The 14391-nt window shown below is 35.9% G+C and overlaps 1 protein-coding gene across 1 annotated transcript in view; it reads right to left on the bottom strand.

The window, feature by feature from the left end:
• Positions 1–14059, bottom strand: part of MKI67 (marker of proliferation Ki-67) — a 23894-nt gene extending 9835 nt beyond the window's left edge. Inside the window, exons 1-11 of the mRNA XM_019471705.1 lie at positions 13968–14059; positions 12372–12453; positions 12175–12290; positions 11605–11674; positions 10607–10685; positions 7098–8609; positions 6532–6770; positions 5416–5836; positions 3219–3334; positions 2820–2991; positions 2597–2731 (exon numbers count right to left, since the gene is read on the bottom strand). Of these exons, the coding sequence (XP_019327250.1) occupies positions 2597–2731; positions 2820–2991; positions 3219–3334; positions 5416–5836; positions 6532–6770; positions 7098–8609; positions 10607–10685; positions 11605–11674; positions 12175–12290; positions 12372–12453; positions 13968–14059 (3034 nt within the window). The remainder of the gene's footprint in view (positions 1–2596; positions 2732–2819; positions 2992–3218; positions 3335–5415; positions 5837–6531; positions 6771–7097; positions 8610–10606; positions 10686–11604; positions 11675–12174; positions 12291–12371; positions 12454–13967) is intronic.
• Between the last annotated feature and the right edge of the window lie 332 nt (positions 14060–14391).

The raw sequence follows: 14391 nt of genomic DNA, 5'->3' as shown, positions 1-14391 counted from the left end.
TAAAGAGCACTGGCCCTAAAATTGAGCCCTCGGGGACCCTGCTGGTGACTGGCCACCAGCCTGATGTAACCCCATTTACTATAACTCTTTGAGCCTGACACGTCAGCCAATTGCTCACCCAACGTATTATGGACTTGTCTAGCTGTGTGCTGGACATTTTATCCAGAAGGATACTGTGAGAGACAGTATCAAGAGCTTTGCTAAAATCCCCAAACCCCACATCTACTGGCTTCTCTTGGTCAACTAGTTAGGTGACCTTGTCATAAAAGGAAATTAAGTTGGTTAAGCAGGACTTTCTCCTCGTGAACCCATGCTGGCTATGACCAATGACTGTGTTGTCTCTCAAGTGTTTTTCAATAACTCCCAGAATAACCTTCTCCATAATTTTACCAGGCACTGAAGTGAAACTGACAGGCCTGTAATTACCAGGGTCTTCCTTCTTACCCATCTTGAAAATTGGGACATTTGCCAGCTTCCAGTCGACTGTGACCTCTCCAGACTCCCAAGACCATTGAAAAATAATGGAGAGGTCCCACAATAACATCAGCCAGCTACACTCTGTTTGCATGTGGCTTGTACTTGGAAAGACACTTTTCACAAATACTCATTATGGTCCCTGCAGAGGCACTGAATTTTGGAGTTCTTGGGTTCTTTTGCGTCCCACTCATTATGCATAGCAGAAAAGGATAATCAAGAGGAAAGCTTGGGAAAAAGTGAAGTGAATTTCTCTGGCTGTTTAGTACCAACTATTTATTTTCCTTCACTATTTCCTAGCGCAGTAAGCATGAACATTAGAACAAGCATAACCATGCTGTTGCTCAAGAGAAATAGCCATAATTCCTCCCACTAGTAAAAAAGAACTGAAACAAAGGAAAGGTTATGGAAAAAAGTCTGGTCAGAACAATTCACAGAAGATTTTAGAGGAAGTTGTATTTTCTTCCTGAAACACAATTTAGACCAAATTTACAATGCCAGAAATGCTATTTCCAGAACAATATACTCAAAACCAAGCCCTGAATATTGAAAGGCTAGCCTTGCTTCGGTCCCTGGAAAAATAGTGGAGCAGGTCCTCTTGAAATGCATTTCTGAGCACAGGAAGAACAGGGTGATTGGGAACAGTCAGCATCAATTTATTTGAGGAAAATCACACTTGACCAATCCAATTACCTTCCACGATAAAAAGAACAGATTTGTGGATGAAAAGAGAGCAGTGGCTATTATTTAATGTGACTTTAACAAGGTTTTCAATGCTGTCTCCCACAATATTTTGGCATCCAAACAAGAACATTACAGGCTAGATGAACAGGCAACTGGTTGAATAAAGAACTGGTTGGATGATCAGGCTCAGAGAGTTGCAGTTCATGAGTCTCTACCTGCAGGCTAGCAACAAGTAAGAGTACCGCAGGCTGGAGGAACAGGATAACTCTAGGAGTCCCTTATCCTTAACTACAACTATAATCTCAATCTTAAAACCATCTCTCTGTTCATTTTAAAAGCATAACCCTCATCTTGAAACTAGAAATAAAGTGCACATGTCTACTGGTGTCAGTTTTTAATCAAGGCTTCTAGGACCTAGCAATAACATGCCTTTGTAGTTCCTATCGTGTCAAGTCCTAACCATAAGATGTTCAAGTCCTTCCAAATTCCTAGTCCAGCAGGATTAAGAAATAAACTAGTTTTTTCAATCCATATTCCCTAAACTGTGAAACTAAAGCACTCATGACATACAAAAGGATCGATGTGTATAGAATCTAAGATTAAGGACTTGCTTGCCCACCGATTCAAGGAAAGCACTGAGTAACAGGATAAATAACAGCTGATAACGGACATCTTCAAGTGGATGAAGATCACTCTACAAGTTCTTCTTTTCAACGAAAACACTTTTTACTGGACTCCCTTCTGAAGTTATAAGAAGGTTTGTTATACCTAAGCCTATCTTCCACAACATCTGAAATAAACCAAAATACATTTCAACTATCATTATTATTATTAATATTTTAAATATTGGGGGATTTATTCTTGATTTTTGTTGGTGTTTCAGTAGATGCTCAGTTTTGCTAAATTCTCAAGAAAACAGAATTTTAATTTCAAGAATTACGAGTTATACAGGGACACAATGACTGCTATGAAAGGTTATTAGCAAAAGATGCACAAAGTACCATCTTCATACAAATCTTTCTAACCTGACACTTTTTTTAAAAAAAAAATTTAAATAGACTTTTTCTGCAAGATTACACAATAACCTCTCCCTGCCATGACACTTTTTCACTGGATTTAGATGTATCCACAGACAACTGATTAAGAAAGTGCCATGCTTCAGAACAAGATTTGCCTGAAACAATACTTCAACATTTTAAAGTTTCATACCAAATAGAACGAATAAGAAAATACCACCTACTCAAAAATTAACTGGAACTACAAAAATGTCTTTTAATACATGATAAAAAACAATGGTTCCTTTTATGGGTTGCCCGATATTTCATCTCAATACATCAAGTCTGCCTAGGCTGAGACTACTCACTGTCTCAAGTAGCAGACACACAACTACCCCTAAATATACCTAAACATTTCCTTTCTTTTCAAGTAACAAACATACCAGATTCTTCAGGAGTGTGCAATTCAGAAATTTCCACTGCAGTACACGTTGGTGTAAAATCAGTCTTCTGAACAGTCGCCAAAGGTAATGTTTTTCCACTCTTATTTTCTGGAGTTTGAAACATTTCATTCATTCCTATAAATTATATTCAGAGAAATGAGCATACGCTTTGACAAAAGAACTACACAGTTGGCAGAGTGAACAACAGACTTTAAAAACTTACCTGTGAAGCTTTCGTCCATGTTCATGTTTAGCTTCAGGATAGGATTTTTTACCACTTTAGGGACCTGTCCAGCCATTCTTACTGTGGTGGAATAAGCTCTACCTACAACTATTGTAGCAGGTGACTCTGCATGACCTGTACTAAAATGACCTTTTATTTTTCTTTCTGGAGTCTGCAGAGGGGAAAAAAGGGAGGGGGGAAAAAAAACAACCTTAGTAAACAGAGATTCCTTTTATATAAAATCTACATTTCTTATATGCTGTGACAAAGACATCAACACCCATTTAACATCATACTAAAAGCTCATAAGCTTCCAGCTTCTGTAGCAAAATACCTACAAGCTGTTTTGTGGTTATGCCAAAACAAAAAAAAAGAAACATGAAAAAAGAAAAAGAATACCTTTGGTGACTGGGTTATCTTCTTCAGTGATCTTCCTTTTCGGACTCTTTTTTTAACAGTCTTCGATTGTGGTCTTGCAACACCTAATTTTACCACTTCTGCCCAAGATTTTGCAACTAGAAAACAAAAGAGAAATAACCACTTTAATTCTCAGCTGTATAAATGGAAGTTCACAATTATTTCTTTATGATTGCTGCAGTCAGGCATAGGAAAGTGGTTGTTGTATCACCTGACAACACCTATACTAAAGTGCTCTGTGAAACGCTTTCAGTTGAAAGACCCCATTTCAGCTGAAGTTTAAGAAGCGTCTAAGTACCCAGTACGGCTATTTCCACAACAAAACAACAACAAAAAGCTTCTGACAGTGTCTAATAGATGTTAGATCCTAGAACTGAATGCTGACCCAATTCTGTCCTCATTCTTTTTGCAAGGAAATATTTTTTCCCAATAGAAACTTGCCATGAGCCTTTCAGTCTCGTTCATTATTATACCTGAACTGTTCCATGGTGGGACACAAGATTTAACATCAGAGAAATGGCTTTTAAGTGAAACACATCCAGCTTTTCTTTCACCAGCTTCCCAAGGAATTTTGCAGTCAGGAATTTATTTATTTATACTGCTTACAGCATTTAGATCTACACAGACTTTCCATAATTTTTCTTATATCATCTTCTCCCTAAAACATACTCTGAAAATTCCCAAAGCAAGGTTACCTTTATCACAGCATCATTCTGTACACAGCAGAGGAATCAGGGAATTAGTTACAGCTGTGTAATAAATGAAACTGTAAGTTGGTAGGGTATCTGCCTCATTTACTTCAGAAATAGGCTATGTGAAGACAGGGATCATATAAAAAAACAATTATTTATTTAAGTAGAGATAAAAAGGGGAACGCCATTTCTGAAGGAAAGGGTATTATTATTCTCTTGTCAGAATTGCTGTGCAAGTTGGGGAAAGTCTGTAAATAAAAAGAACTTTCAAAAGCTGTCATTGCTATGGTGTTCAGGATATGTAGAAAAATGCCAAGCATGCAGGAAATTATCTGAAAAAGCATCGGAAACACAAAGAGTTTTATTTTGGATGCAAAGTAGACATCCAAAAGTTTTAAGAACTGTGGCGTTCTTTTCATATTACAGAAGAAGCTGATGCACTGATATTGAAAGCCACTTACACATTACAGAGAGGTGATGAAAAATGGTATGTCATTAATATTTGTGAAATACTCTGGTGCTATTAAAATGAATGGAACAACCAAAGTCACTGGGGAAAAACAAAAAAAAACAAAAAAACCAAACCACTTATTTTGCTAAAAGACTAATACCACTTTCAGCTGTATTAACCAGGCAGTATAATGATGAGACCATCACTGGGACATTTTATGTAGTATGTTGTTCAAAATTTTGAAATGACGCTACAAAAAAATGGATAGTAAAGAGTAATAAAAATTCCTGGGTGAATGGTGGTGTTGGTGGGAAGCTTTAAATTTGACTTTTTCAAAGTCAAATTGATTTAATTTACGAAAACAGATGACAAAGACACCTTATCTGTATGTTTCTTCAAAGATAAAAATTTCAAGAACCAGAGCTCCCCTATCATAACGTTTCCAATGCTGTCAAAACTATTTAAAACCAGTGTTCAAATTCAAGTGTTCAATTTAAAAATATTCAAATTAACACCTTAGTTGTTATCTTTTTTTTTTAATTGTATCTGTTATATACTACTGTCAACAGTTAAGTGCAGTCCATCCACAGACAAAGGTTGTGAACTGTGTATAAAAAAAGGCACAAAGAAAACAAACTGAAGGTAGATTGCTATAAAGCGCACATTTTCAAGTCAAAATTGATGTAATTGATACAATTTGATTTAGTTCAATACTACCTGGACTTGAAGGACTTGAAGGATCACTGTTGCAACTAACCTTGCAAAGAGAACCTTAATTCTATCATTTTTCGACTTCTGAACATTAAGATTTGTGTTCTAAATACGGTTTTATATATGCTTTAGTAATTTGCTTTATGAATACGAGAAAATGTAACACTTTGCAATTGCCAGTTGTTTCCAACAAGTCCAACAACTGTCAGAAGATATGCCAATCATTTGGTGGCCTCTGCATAATGAAATAATAGGCCTACTTCAGTTTTGTTCCTATATTTTAAAGCATTAAAATTAATATTAAAAATTAATTGCTGAAACAAACCTAGTAAATTGGCACTAGAGGCACCACTTCTTCTTTTTGCATTGATAACTGCTACAGCCCCACCTCTCCTCTTCATGGGAGTGACCTTCAAAGCAAGTTGTGCACATCTTGTTAATTTGTCAGGTGTAGCCGTTAAAAAGGTTTCATCATCTTGGTTAATGTGAGATTTAGGTGTTTTCGCTCGGGCACCATTTTTCACCTTTGTATTCATGTCTTCTGCAACAGCATCATTCTCTTCTGCAATTGGTAATGGTGGTGTGATGTGAGAAACAGAGAAACGTCCTTTTGTGTAAGGTGCTGGAGAGCCTAAAGTAAATTTAGGTGTTGCCTTCCCAGAGGCAGGGGATGAGGCAGCCGGGGACTTCTGGGTTGGCAAATTTTTTGGTGACATTTTTTCTTTCTGCGAATGTTCAGAAAGTTCCTAGTGGAAAAAAAAAAAACCAAAACATAAAGTAAATACAATAGTATAAAATATCATCAGATCATTTGAAAAAGCCTTAAATGTTATTCTCTGAAAACAAACTTGTAAGAAGTTTTAAATCTCAAAACAGTCTCAAAAGACACATGCAAATTCAATTGAATAAATTAACTGAATTTATTATTCTACTTTATTCAAAAGTTTTTTTTCCACATCAAGTACACTACACACATTTTAACTAGTTTAAATCAACAGCAAATGTTTTCAAACTTCTAGCCAAACCACGTGGCAGTAGCTCGCACAGTCTGCCAACAAACTACTGTTCTGTTTTCTGTTATTTATGGTAAACTGGAGCTTGTAGACACTGCTGCTAAGCACAAACATACAGAAATATACTCCTGCATATGCATGAGAATGAGCAATAGCATGTGAGGTGAATAAAAACACATCTCCTGTATAAAGACAGGTAGATATAAAGGGTAAGCCGAGCCCTTTCCTACAATGGAGAAGTTAAAAAAATGCTGATTAAAATTTGCTGATTTCAAATACCATTTTAATTTGCAATTAAAATATCCACTTCCCAACATACATCTAAATAAGGCTTACTAAATTTTTTTAATTTATTTTTAGAAGTCTTAGAATTTATAAATCCTGTTCATATTAATTGCTTTAGCAACTTGATCAGTCTTAACATTTACCTGGACTGCAAAGTGCTTCAATCCCTGAACCTTTTTCAGAACCGCACGTGGCGAGTTTCCAAACGGTAAGCTTAGTCTTGCAGAAATCGCACCTCTTTTAAGGGGCGAGTTGGGAGGCAAACTTTTATCAAAAAGTTCTGGACTTAGATGACCACCAAAAGACACTCTCTTTCTTTTTCCTGAAGGCTGAAGTAACAAATCACCACTTTTCCTCTTCTGAGATATCCTTTTTGTCTTGCCTAAAAACAATTGAAAACATTTCCATATATCTAAGAATCGAAGTCAACATTTTAACCAGCACAGAAAACAGTGCTTACTCGTGCATTTTAAAGTTGGAAACATATCAGAAGGTAACTTACCTTAAAGAGAAATTGATTCAATTGAGTAAACTTTTATTCATATTATTGTGTATTTTTACGGTCAAATATAACTACATGATAAATATTTTAGAAGCAATATGTCAGCAATGAGTTCTACGTTTTATGTAAGTGGAAAAATTCTCAGAAAAACGCTAAGAGAATTTCTCAAATACAAAAACAACGAGGCAGGGGACTAAACATATTTACCTGATTCTTCTCCAGCCAACAGGCCAGAAATATTCATTTCTGAGACAGCCTCATTGTCTTTCAGTGCAGTAGCACTTCCAGAAGACCTTCTCTTTGATGACAATATACGAGGTCTTATAACACTTGCATCTTCCAAATCTTGTTTCTGATTATATCCCTTTGTGGCCAGCTCTTCTTTAGTTCCGTTGTCTTTTCTGTCTGTAGTATTATCATGATGTTCTTGAACGGCATTTGTCTCCAATGCTTTTTCAGTTAGCAGTCCAGAGGTCCTTGGCCCACCCCTTTTTCTTCCAGAGTCAGATTTCTGACCAGCAGGAGATGCCAGTTCTGATGTTACCTCTTCTGAAGCCAGTGTCTCTGAATGGACACTTTTGTTTGACAATTCTTTACTTTGCCTGTTATTTCTTCTGGGACTCTTGGAACTAGAAAAAGAGGCAGGAGTTTCAGAATGTCTCTCTTTTGAATTAACAAAGTTTGCCTCATCACAAATTTCTTTCAGCACTTCTTTTTGTACAGGTTTTCCTGGTGTATGTTGGTTACTATTTCGTCTTTGTTTTAAGCATTTATTTTCTGCCAAAGGCAGTTGTTTGAGGCTATCATTTCTGCACGCTGAATCTTCCCTTTGAGTTTCAGCTGAAACTTCTGAAGACGACTTACGTTTCATTGACACACGTCGTCGAGTTGTTGGATTATCAGTATTTACAGGAGTCATTCCGCTAGTTTCTTTGGTAGGCAACATGAAATGAGACCGAGGACTCTTCCTTCTGGGCGTTTGTGTAGACAGAACGTTTTTATCTACTTCAGAAACATTTGTCATGTTAGTTGTTCGTGCTATTTTATCTACTGCTATTGCAGAGCTGAATATTTTCATTTTATCTGCATAATCCAAGCATTCTATAGAGCACGGCTTCAGTGAAAATGCTGCATTTCCATCATTCTCCTTACTGGGTTTGGTTGCAACTTCAGTATCTTTAGATTTGCCTGCTGTACTTAGTTCCTTATGATCCTGCAAGTGACTTCTTTTACCAATATCTCTTGACATCTCCTTTGAAACAGAAGTTTGAGGACTTTTGGTTAAACTCTTCTTGGTAGCACTTCCTACAGCTGAGATCTGGTTAAATTCTGAACTGGTTGCTTCTGGCTTTGTTTTTATTTTACATTCTTCAGTATTTTCACTTCTGCCTATCTTTTTTTCTTTAGTCAGGTTTCCCAGATCATAAACACAACTTGATGACGAAATTTGAGCACTTGGTTCTAGCAGAACACTCTTACCATCTTTTGCAGCTTGTTGAGATACATTTCCCTCTTGCAGAGATTTTTTCACTTTAATCTCATGTTTCAGTTTTTCATAGAGTTTACTAAAGGGAGACATTTCATTTTGCTTTTTACTAGATTGATGTATTCTGTGTGAAGATTTGGGTGTTTGTAGTTTGACAGGTAAAGCTTTGGAAATATTTTCCTCTGTACTTTGTTTGTTTTCATTGGCATTTTTTTCTTCACACTCAGCATTATCTACAAAGTAAGCAAAGCAAAACAAAAAGTAATACAGATGCAGAGTTACTTAAAATTGCAGCACTACAAATATGAGTTCCATAAATACAGATAAAAATTCCTTCCTTTTCTCTCCCAGGACAGTCAAGCAGGGTCCAGGAAACAGTACTGTAAATAAAGCTCTGTTAACAATAACAATTTCTCGGAAACAGTACTGTAAATAAAGCTCTGTTAACAATAACCATTTCTCTCATAATAGAAGCATTAGTATCTAAATGTTTAACATAAATTTTAAGTTGTAATCTGGAATTTATCCCATATTCAGGTAAGGCACTTGGTATTTCACACTTTTGTTTTTCTTTGGAATCAATGGCTCACATACATCTTTCAGGGCTGCCACAAGACAAATCTATGAACATAGACTTAAACAACCATTTAGATCAGCTTACCACAATTCAGTCTGGCTTTTGTCTTGCGTTTACCTAGGTGCTGTATTGCTTGAACTGTGGCAATGCTTCTTTAGGGTAAAGCCAGACAATAAAGAGCTGCCACTTCCCAGACAAGACACAGCAAGTGACTGCACGTGTGCTGCCATTCCACTGTAATCTGTAAACTGCATCCAAAGAAGCTTGAGGTAGCATGCTTCACTTTGCATTTTCCATGAGTAAGGGGTATATGCCAGCTAACAGAGTTCATCTGATAAGAGGTGCCTTTTTAAGCCACAAGAAGCTGAGACCTCGTATACATCTACAAGGTCTATTTCTCAACTCTACTTTATGTCAGCATGAACGCCTGCCGAAACAAGTGCTGATACATGTTGACTTCTTTTAATCGTGATGGGAAATAATCCATGTAAAGATGAAGGTAGAGACTCTGAGATACAAGGAAAAGCCTGTCAATTATCTTCTGGGAAAAGGAGTGAGGGGGGGGAAACAGAAACATGGGGAAGAACAGGAAATTAGATCTTTCTATGAAAGCTTTTACCCAACTGCAGACAAGTACATCAGTGTTTTTTTTACTGAGCCGACAATTTGTTCCCTTAAAGTAGGTAGAACAATGAAGCAAAGACTATTGCATCACAGGACAGCGCTGGGGAACCTAGCGCCCAAATCCTACGAATACAGATGCGCTCACAACAACCCACTGAAATGCGACACACTGAAACAGCCTGGGTTTTTTGCACTGGAACAAACATTTGTCACAAAAATCAAACCTGTCTGTAGATAAATACCCTCTATCTAACAAACCTTGTATCTTCCCATGAAAGTAGCGTTACTTAAGACAAGAAGGATGGGAAGGTGAAGTCCTGGCATTTAACCAGTCCATGGTCTATAACTACCCAGACTTAGTAGCTCTAGAAGATTTTTACTGGGTCTACATGAAACAGCTATTGTAAACTATTATTTCAATCAGCAAAAATTAACCCTTCCTATATATCTCCAAAATTATACCTGTTTCAATTTCTTATTAGGAAAGAATACATGAGATAATGCAATATTTGCTCAAAAGGGATCTAGCTGTATTCTAGGTCAGCAGAGAACTGCAAGTTAAATTTTAACCACAAAGGTGAATTTGCCATGTTATACTTGTTTGATGCTGCTGAAAAGTAAAATGTAATAGGTAATTGTTTCACGTATCAGTTTCAACCGACATTTGTATTGCATTTGCAAAGCTGGTGTACTGAACTCCCTTCTTCGCTATAATCTTCATAAACTGAATTTGCACAAATCACGTAAAGCAATATATATGGATTTTGCCAATTCCAGGCTAACTGTTACTGCCCATTTGTCAGGATGCAATTAAACTGATTTCTCCTGGCAGAACTTAACTTTGGTAAATCACAGCATCCAAGTATGATGAGATACTACACTGACATAGCAAGGTGTATTGTACTCAGATTGAAAAGTCTTAAAATACATTTCTTTTGCTCTTTTCAACCTTGTTTTTCCTCTTATGCCAAGAATAAATGCAGTTAAGGGGGAAGAAGAAAACAAACCCCCCATAAAACAAGTACCAACCTGAAGCAAGAAGACTTTTAGATCCTGAAGTTTGTTTGGGTAGTAATTCCACTTCTGCCACCTGCTGAACATGAAGAACCTGTAAATTTGTACAATATTACAGCAGAGCAACAAATATTTTACAGTTTAGCTTTCACCTGTACATTGAAAAACACTAGATTTATAAAAGTATATGCATTGTTTACTAAACAGGCTTAAAAGTATTCAGATGAAATCCTAGAATATTTCAAAATTTAAGAACATTGACCAATACACATTTGAGACCCCATATAGCAGGAGTTTAAGTCTTGTTTTATCATTGAAATTATTAGCTCGAAAAGCAGCTGTAGCATAAGAATATATATACTATATATATATATACAAGCACATTTGAATCTCACCTTCTTGCCAGACCTAGTGGAAGATTTTTATTTAAATAAGAGAACTATAACATTAAAAAAAAAAATCTTTCAATAGCCACTACTCACAGACTAACACTATTCTCTTTAAAGGAGAAAACTTTGCTGAGAACAAAAAAAGAAACTAATGAAAATAAATTATGGAAAGATAGGCTTAGTTTGACATTTATAAATTCCAACAATACATTAGTGTACTAGCACATAGAACAACAGATTATTTTTGAAAAAAAGAATGCTCATTCTCTACGGCAAACTTCCCCATTTAAAGTACAAGGATAACCAATGCCCATACTCTGCATTTCCTGCATCCCATCCTCTCTTCAAAAAAGCTAAGGATTAATTTTTAATAGCTTACCTGTATTAGTAATATCATAGATAATTAAAAGTATCTATTACCAGAAACTGACAAGTCTAAAATTAATAAATTATTAATTTTTTAACACACATTTATCTGAAAGAGTTTATTTGTATTTTCAAACAGAAAGGTAGTCTATAGCTGAAAAATGATTCCTAATAAGAAAAAAACCAAGGAAATGGAATACCATATCACTACTAATACCAATGTACTTGTAATAGATAAGCCTATGGCCACAAAATTACCTGCAGTGTTTCATCCTTTGGAGATCTAGAACGCCTCTTTCTTGGAGTTGATTGGAGAGGATATTCAAATCTGGAAGAAATATTTAAAAAGTAAGACAACCATTTTTTGTCAAATAGCTGATGACTAAATTCCCATTATTAAGATACACGATCTAGCAATAGTTGTCCATTCCCAACAATACACACATATCATTTTTAAAGGCTTTAACTACATATCAAAATACTTCTAAATGTTCCCCTAAAAATGACTACCCTTGAAACAATATCAAAATGATCTCTCTAGACAATTCTATCTTTATTGGTTTAGCTTAACGTAATATAAAAGTGATAAAAAAATATCTTTAAGCAATCCTGCCTTCTGAAGAAGGTCTATAAGACATTGTAAAGAAATATGAAATAAACTAGATTAACTTCTGTTTCTGAAGATGGTAAAAGGACTTTTTAATTTTTCCCATTTATCTACAGCCATCATCCAGCAGTAAGGGCCTGTGTCCACAAAGCTCCCTGCATTGTTTGCCCACTGAACGCATTCTAGGATCGAGGCATTAACAGTTTGTCACTGGCACTTACCTGAAAGAACGATCAATAATAGTTAACACATCTCCATGCTTCAGAGGTACAGGTTGCTGAAAACAACCACCATTCAGCTGCGTAGGATTTACTGTACTTAAATTAGTCAATATTGCCTAAAAATAAAACAAACATTTCAGTAGCCTGATGAGATGCAATGTTGCCATGCATATGTCATTAAAATATGCATATCTTACCTCCTTGTTCTCATTTACTTCAATTTTACAATGTTCTTTTGAGACCTGAGGCAACTGGATGCGAATATCACATTCTGTTCTCCTGTGGGTGAAAATACAGTTTGAGTTTCAAGACACACAGAAGACAGAAAAATCTGACTGCTATAGAATTAGGTGATTTCCCAACTTTTCAGCTAACAGTTGTACAGCAGCATGATACTTTCTTAAATTTGGTAACATGAAGAAAATGAACTACCTAAGTCTTTCAACTGTGCCAAAAAAATAACAGGAGCTCACACTTCTACATCAGAAAATCCATATCAGAAAAAATATGTAAAACATGTAAATTCTGAAAAAAGTAGTTCACAACAAGCCGAAAGAGGCATGCCTACAACAGATATCTGGTGGTTTGAGATTACTTGTTTCCTGACTTGCAAGTTGCCGAAGACTTTTGCAATACTTTTAGAAAATACCAGCATGTGCTCTTAAGCTTGCTCTTAGGCATTGGTTACTGATCACTCTCAGAGACAGGATATTGGGTAGATGGACCTTTGGTCTCACCTGGATAGCCACTTCTACCTTCTTGAAAGTAAGTGAAAGCTGTGTTTCTAAGTGTACAGACTTTCTTTCTTTCTTTTAAGCTAATCTCTAATGCTTTTGACATGCTGTAGGTCTTAGGCAGCAAACATATCAGCTATCATACCAGAGGTACTGTTCACAAAAGTACCTGATACCTCTCACTGATGCAGCTGCCAGAAATTAATGTTTGTACCATTAAGTATCACCTGTCTGGGCAGCTCTGCTGAAGCCAAAGAACAGTATTATTGACACTGAAGTGCTTCCCATAGACTTTCAGTATGGAATCTGATTCAGGACTGAATAATTAGTTTGTTAAGATATCTATCAGTCAGTAAAGTGATGAACAGACCTGGTTTAAGAGAAGTAAAAACATTTTATTTGAAGCCTATTTATAGTAAGATCATCTAGTCAAGTCTTCACATATACCATTCAGGTATATTAATTTTATATTTTAATGTAAAATAGCTGGATCAAGCTCAAAACCGACTATCACTCAACTGTGTAAGTCAAAGTGAGTTTCAAGATTAGAGGAGGAGGTATAAGTTCTTATTAATTTTTAATATTAATTCTAGATATTGGCTGACGTATCGCATTACTGGGGTTTGGAGAACCAAAAAAAAAAACCAACCCCCAAAATTGAGAAGAGCACCAATGTAATGAAGATGGTCAAATACAAGCCATGTACCTCGCTTCTCTTCACTAGCCATTTATCTGGAAACTGCCTCTGGATAAAAAAATATCAACTGCTTGTCAACTGTGTATTACTTTCAATCCCTTCCCCAGATTTCCTTTGGCCAGAAACTTAAAAAAAAAAAAAAAGGTAGTTCTGGCAAGGAAAGGAAAAAAACTGTAACAAAAATTAAGTTCAGCTTTTTAGTCTTACAATTAACCTTAGTCCAATATCACTTTCCCTCCCCTGAACATGATTCACAAATAAACAAACATTTATTTTTGCAGATAAGTATTAAAAGATATAATCTGCAGGAAAAATATCACTAATATTATTTTGGTGTATGCAAGTACTCAACTAATTCTCACCTTCCAAATAAACAAGAACTTGCAGTGAGTGGAAAACTAATTCCATCAGTCCCATTCCGTTTAATTACAACAATATTCCCAAAGAGCGGCATCTTCAAATTCAAATGTAAGGAATCTTGCCTATAAAAGAACATCAAAATTACTCATCCAAATAACACTTTACATATTTATGAAAGCAAATCAATGTAATTATTTTTTTTACTTCCGTTCAAGAGACATTGTCCAATGTACAGCAGAAGAATCTCTGTGCCATTTACATGCGCTTGCCTGTGTAGAAAACTGGTAACTATTTACTGTGAGAAACCACTGTAATCATACACAGGAAGTTAAAGGCACTACGTATTTGGAGAAACTGATGCTTATACAGGGTGGCAAGAGCAGTCATCACATGTTCATGTAAACTCGGTTATACTACTTTTACATA

This window comes from Aptenodytes forsteri, unplaced genomic scaffold, assembly GCF_000699145.1.
Source record: "Aptenodytes forsteri isolate BGI_AS27 unplaced genomic scaffold, ASM69914v1 Scaffold15, whole genome shotgun sequence".
Taxonomy (NCBI): domain Eukaryota; kingdom Metazoa; phylum Chordata; class Aves; order Sphenisciformes; family Spheniscidae; genus Aptenodytes; species Aptenodytes forsteri.
This window is presented reverse-complemented; position numbering and strand designations above follow the sequence as displayed.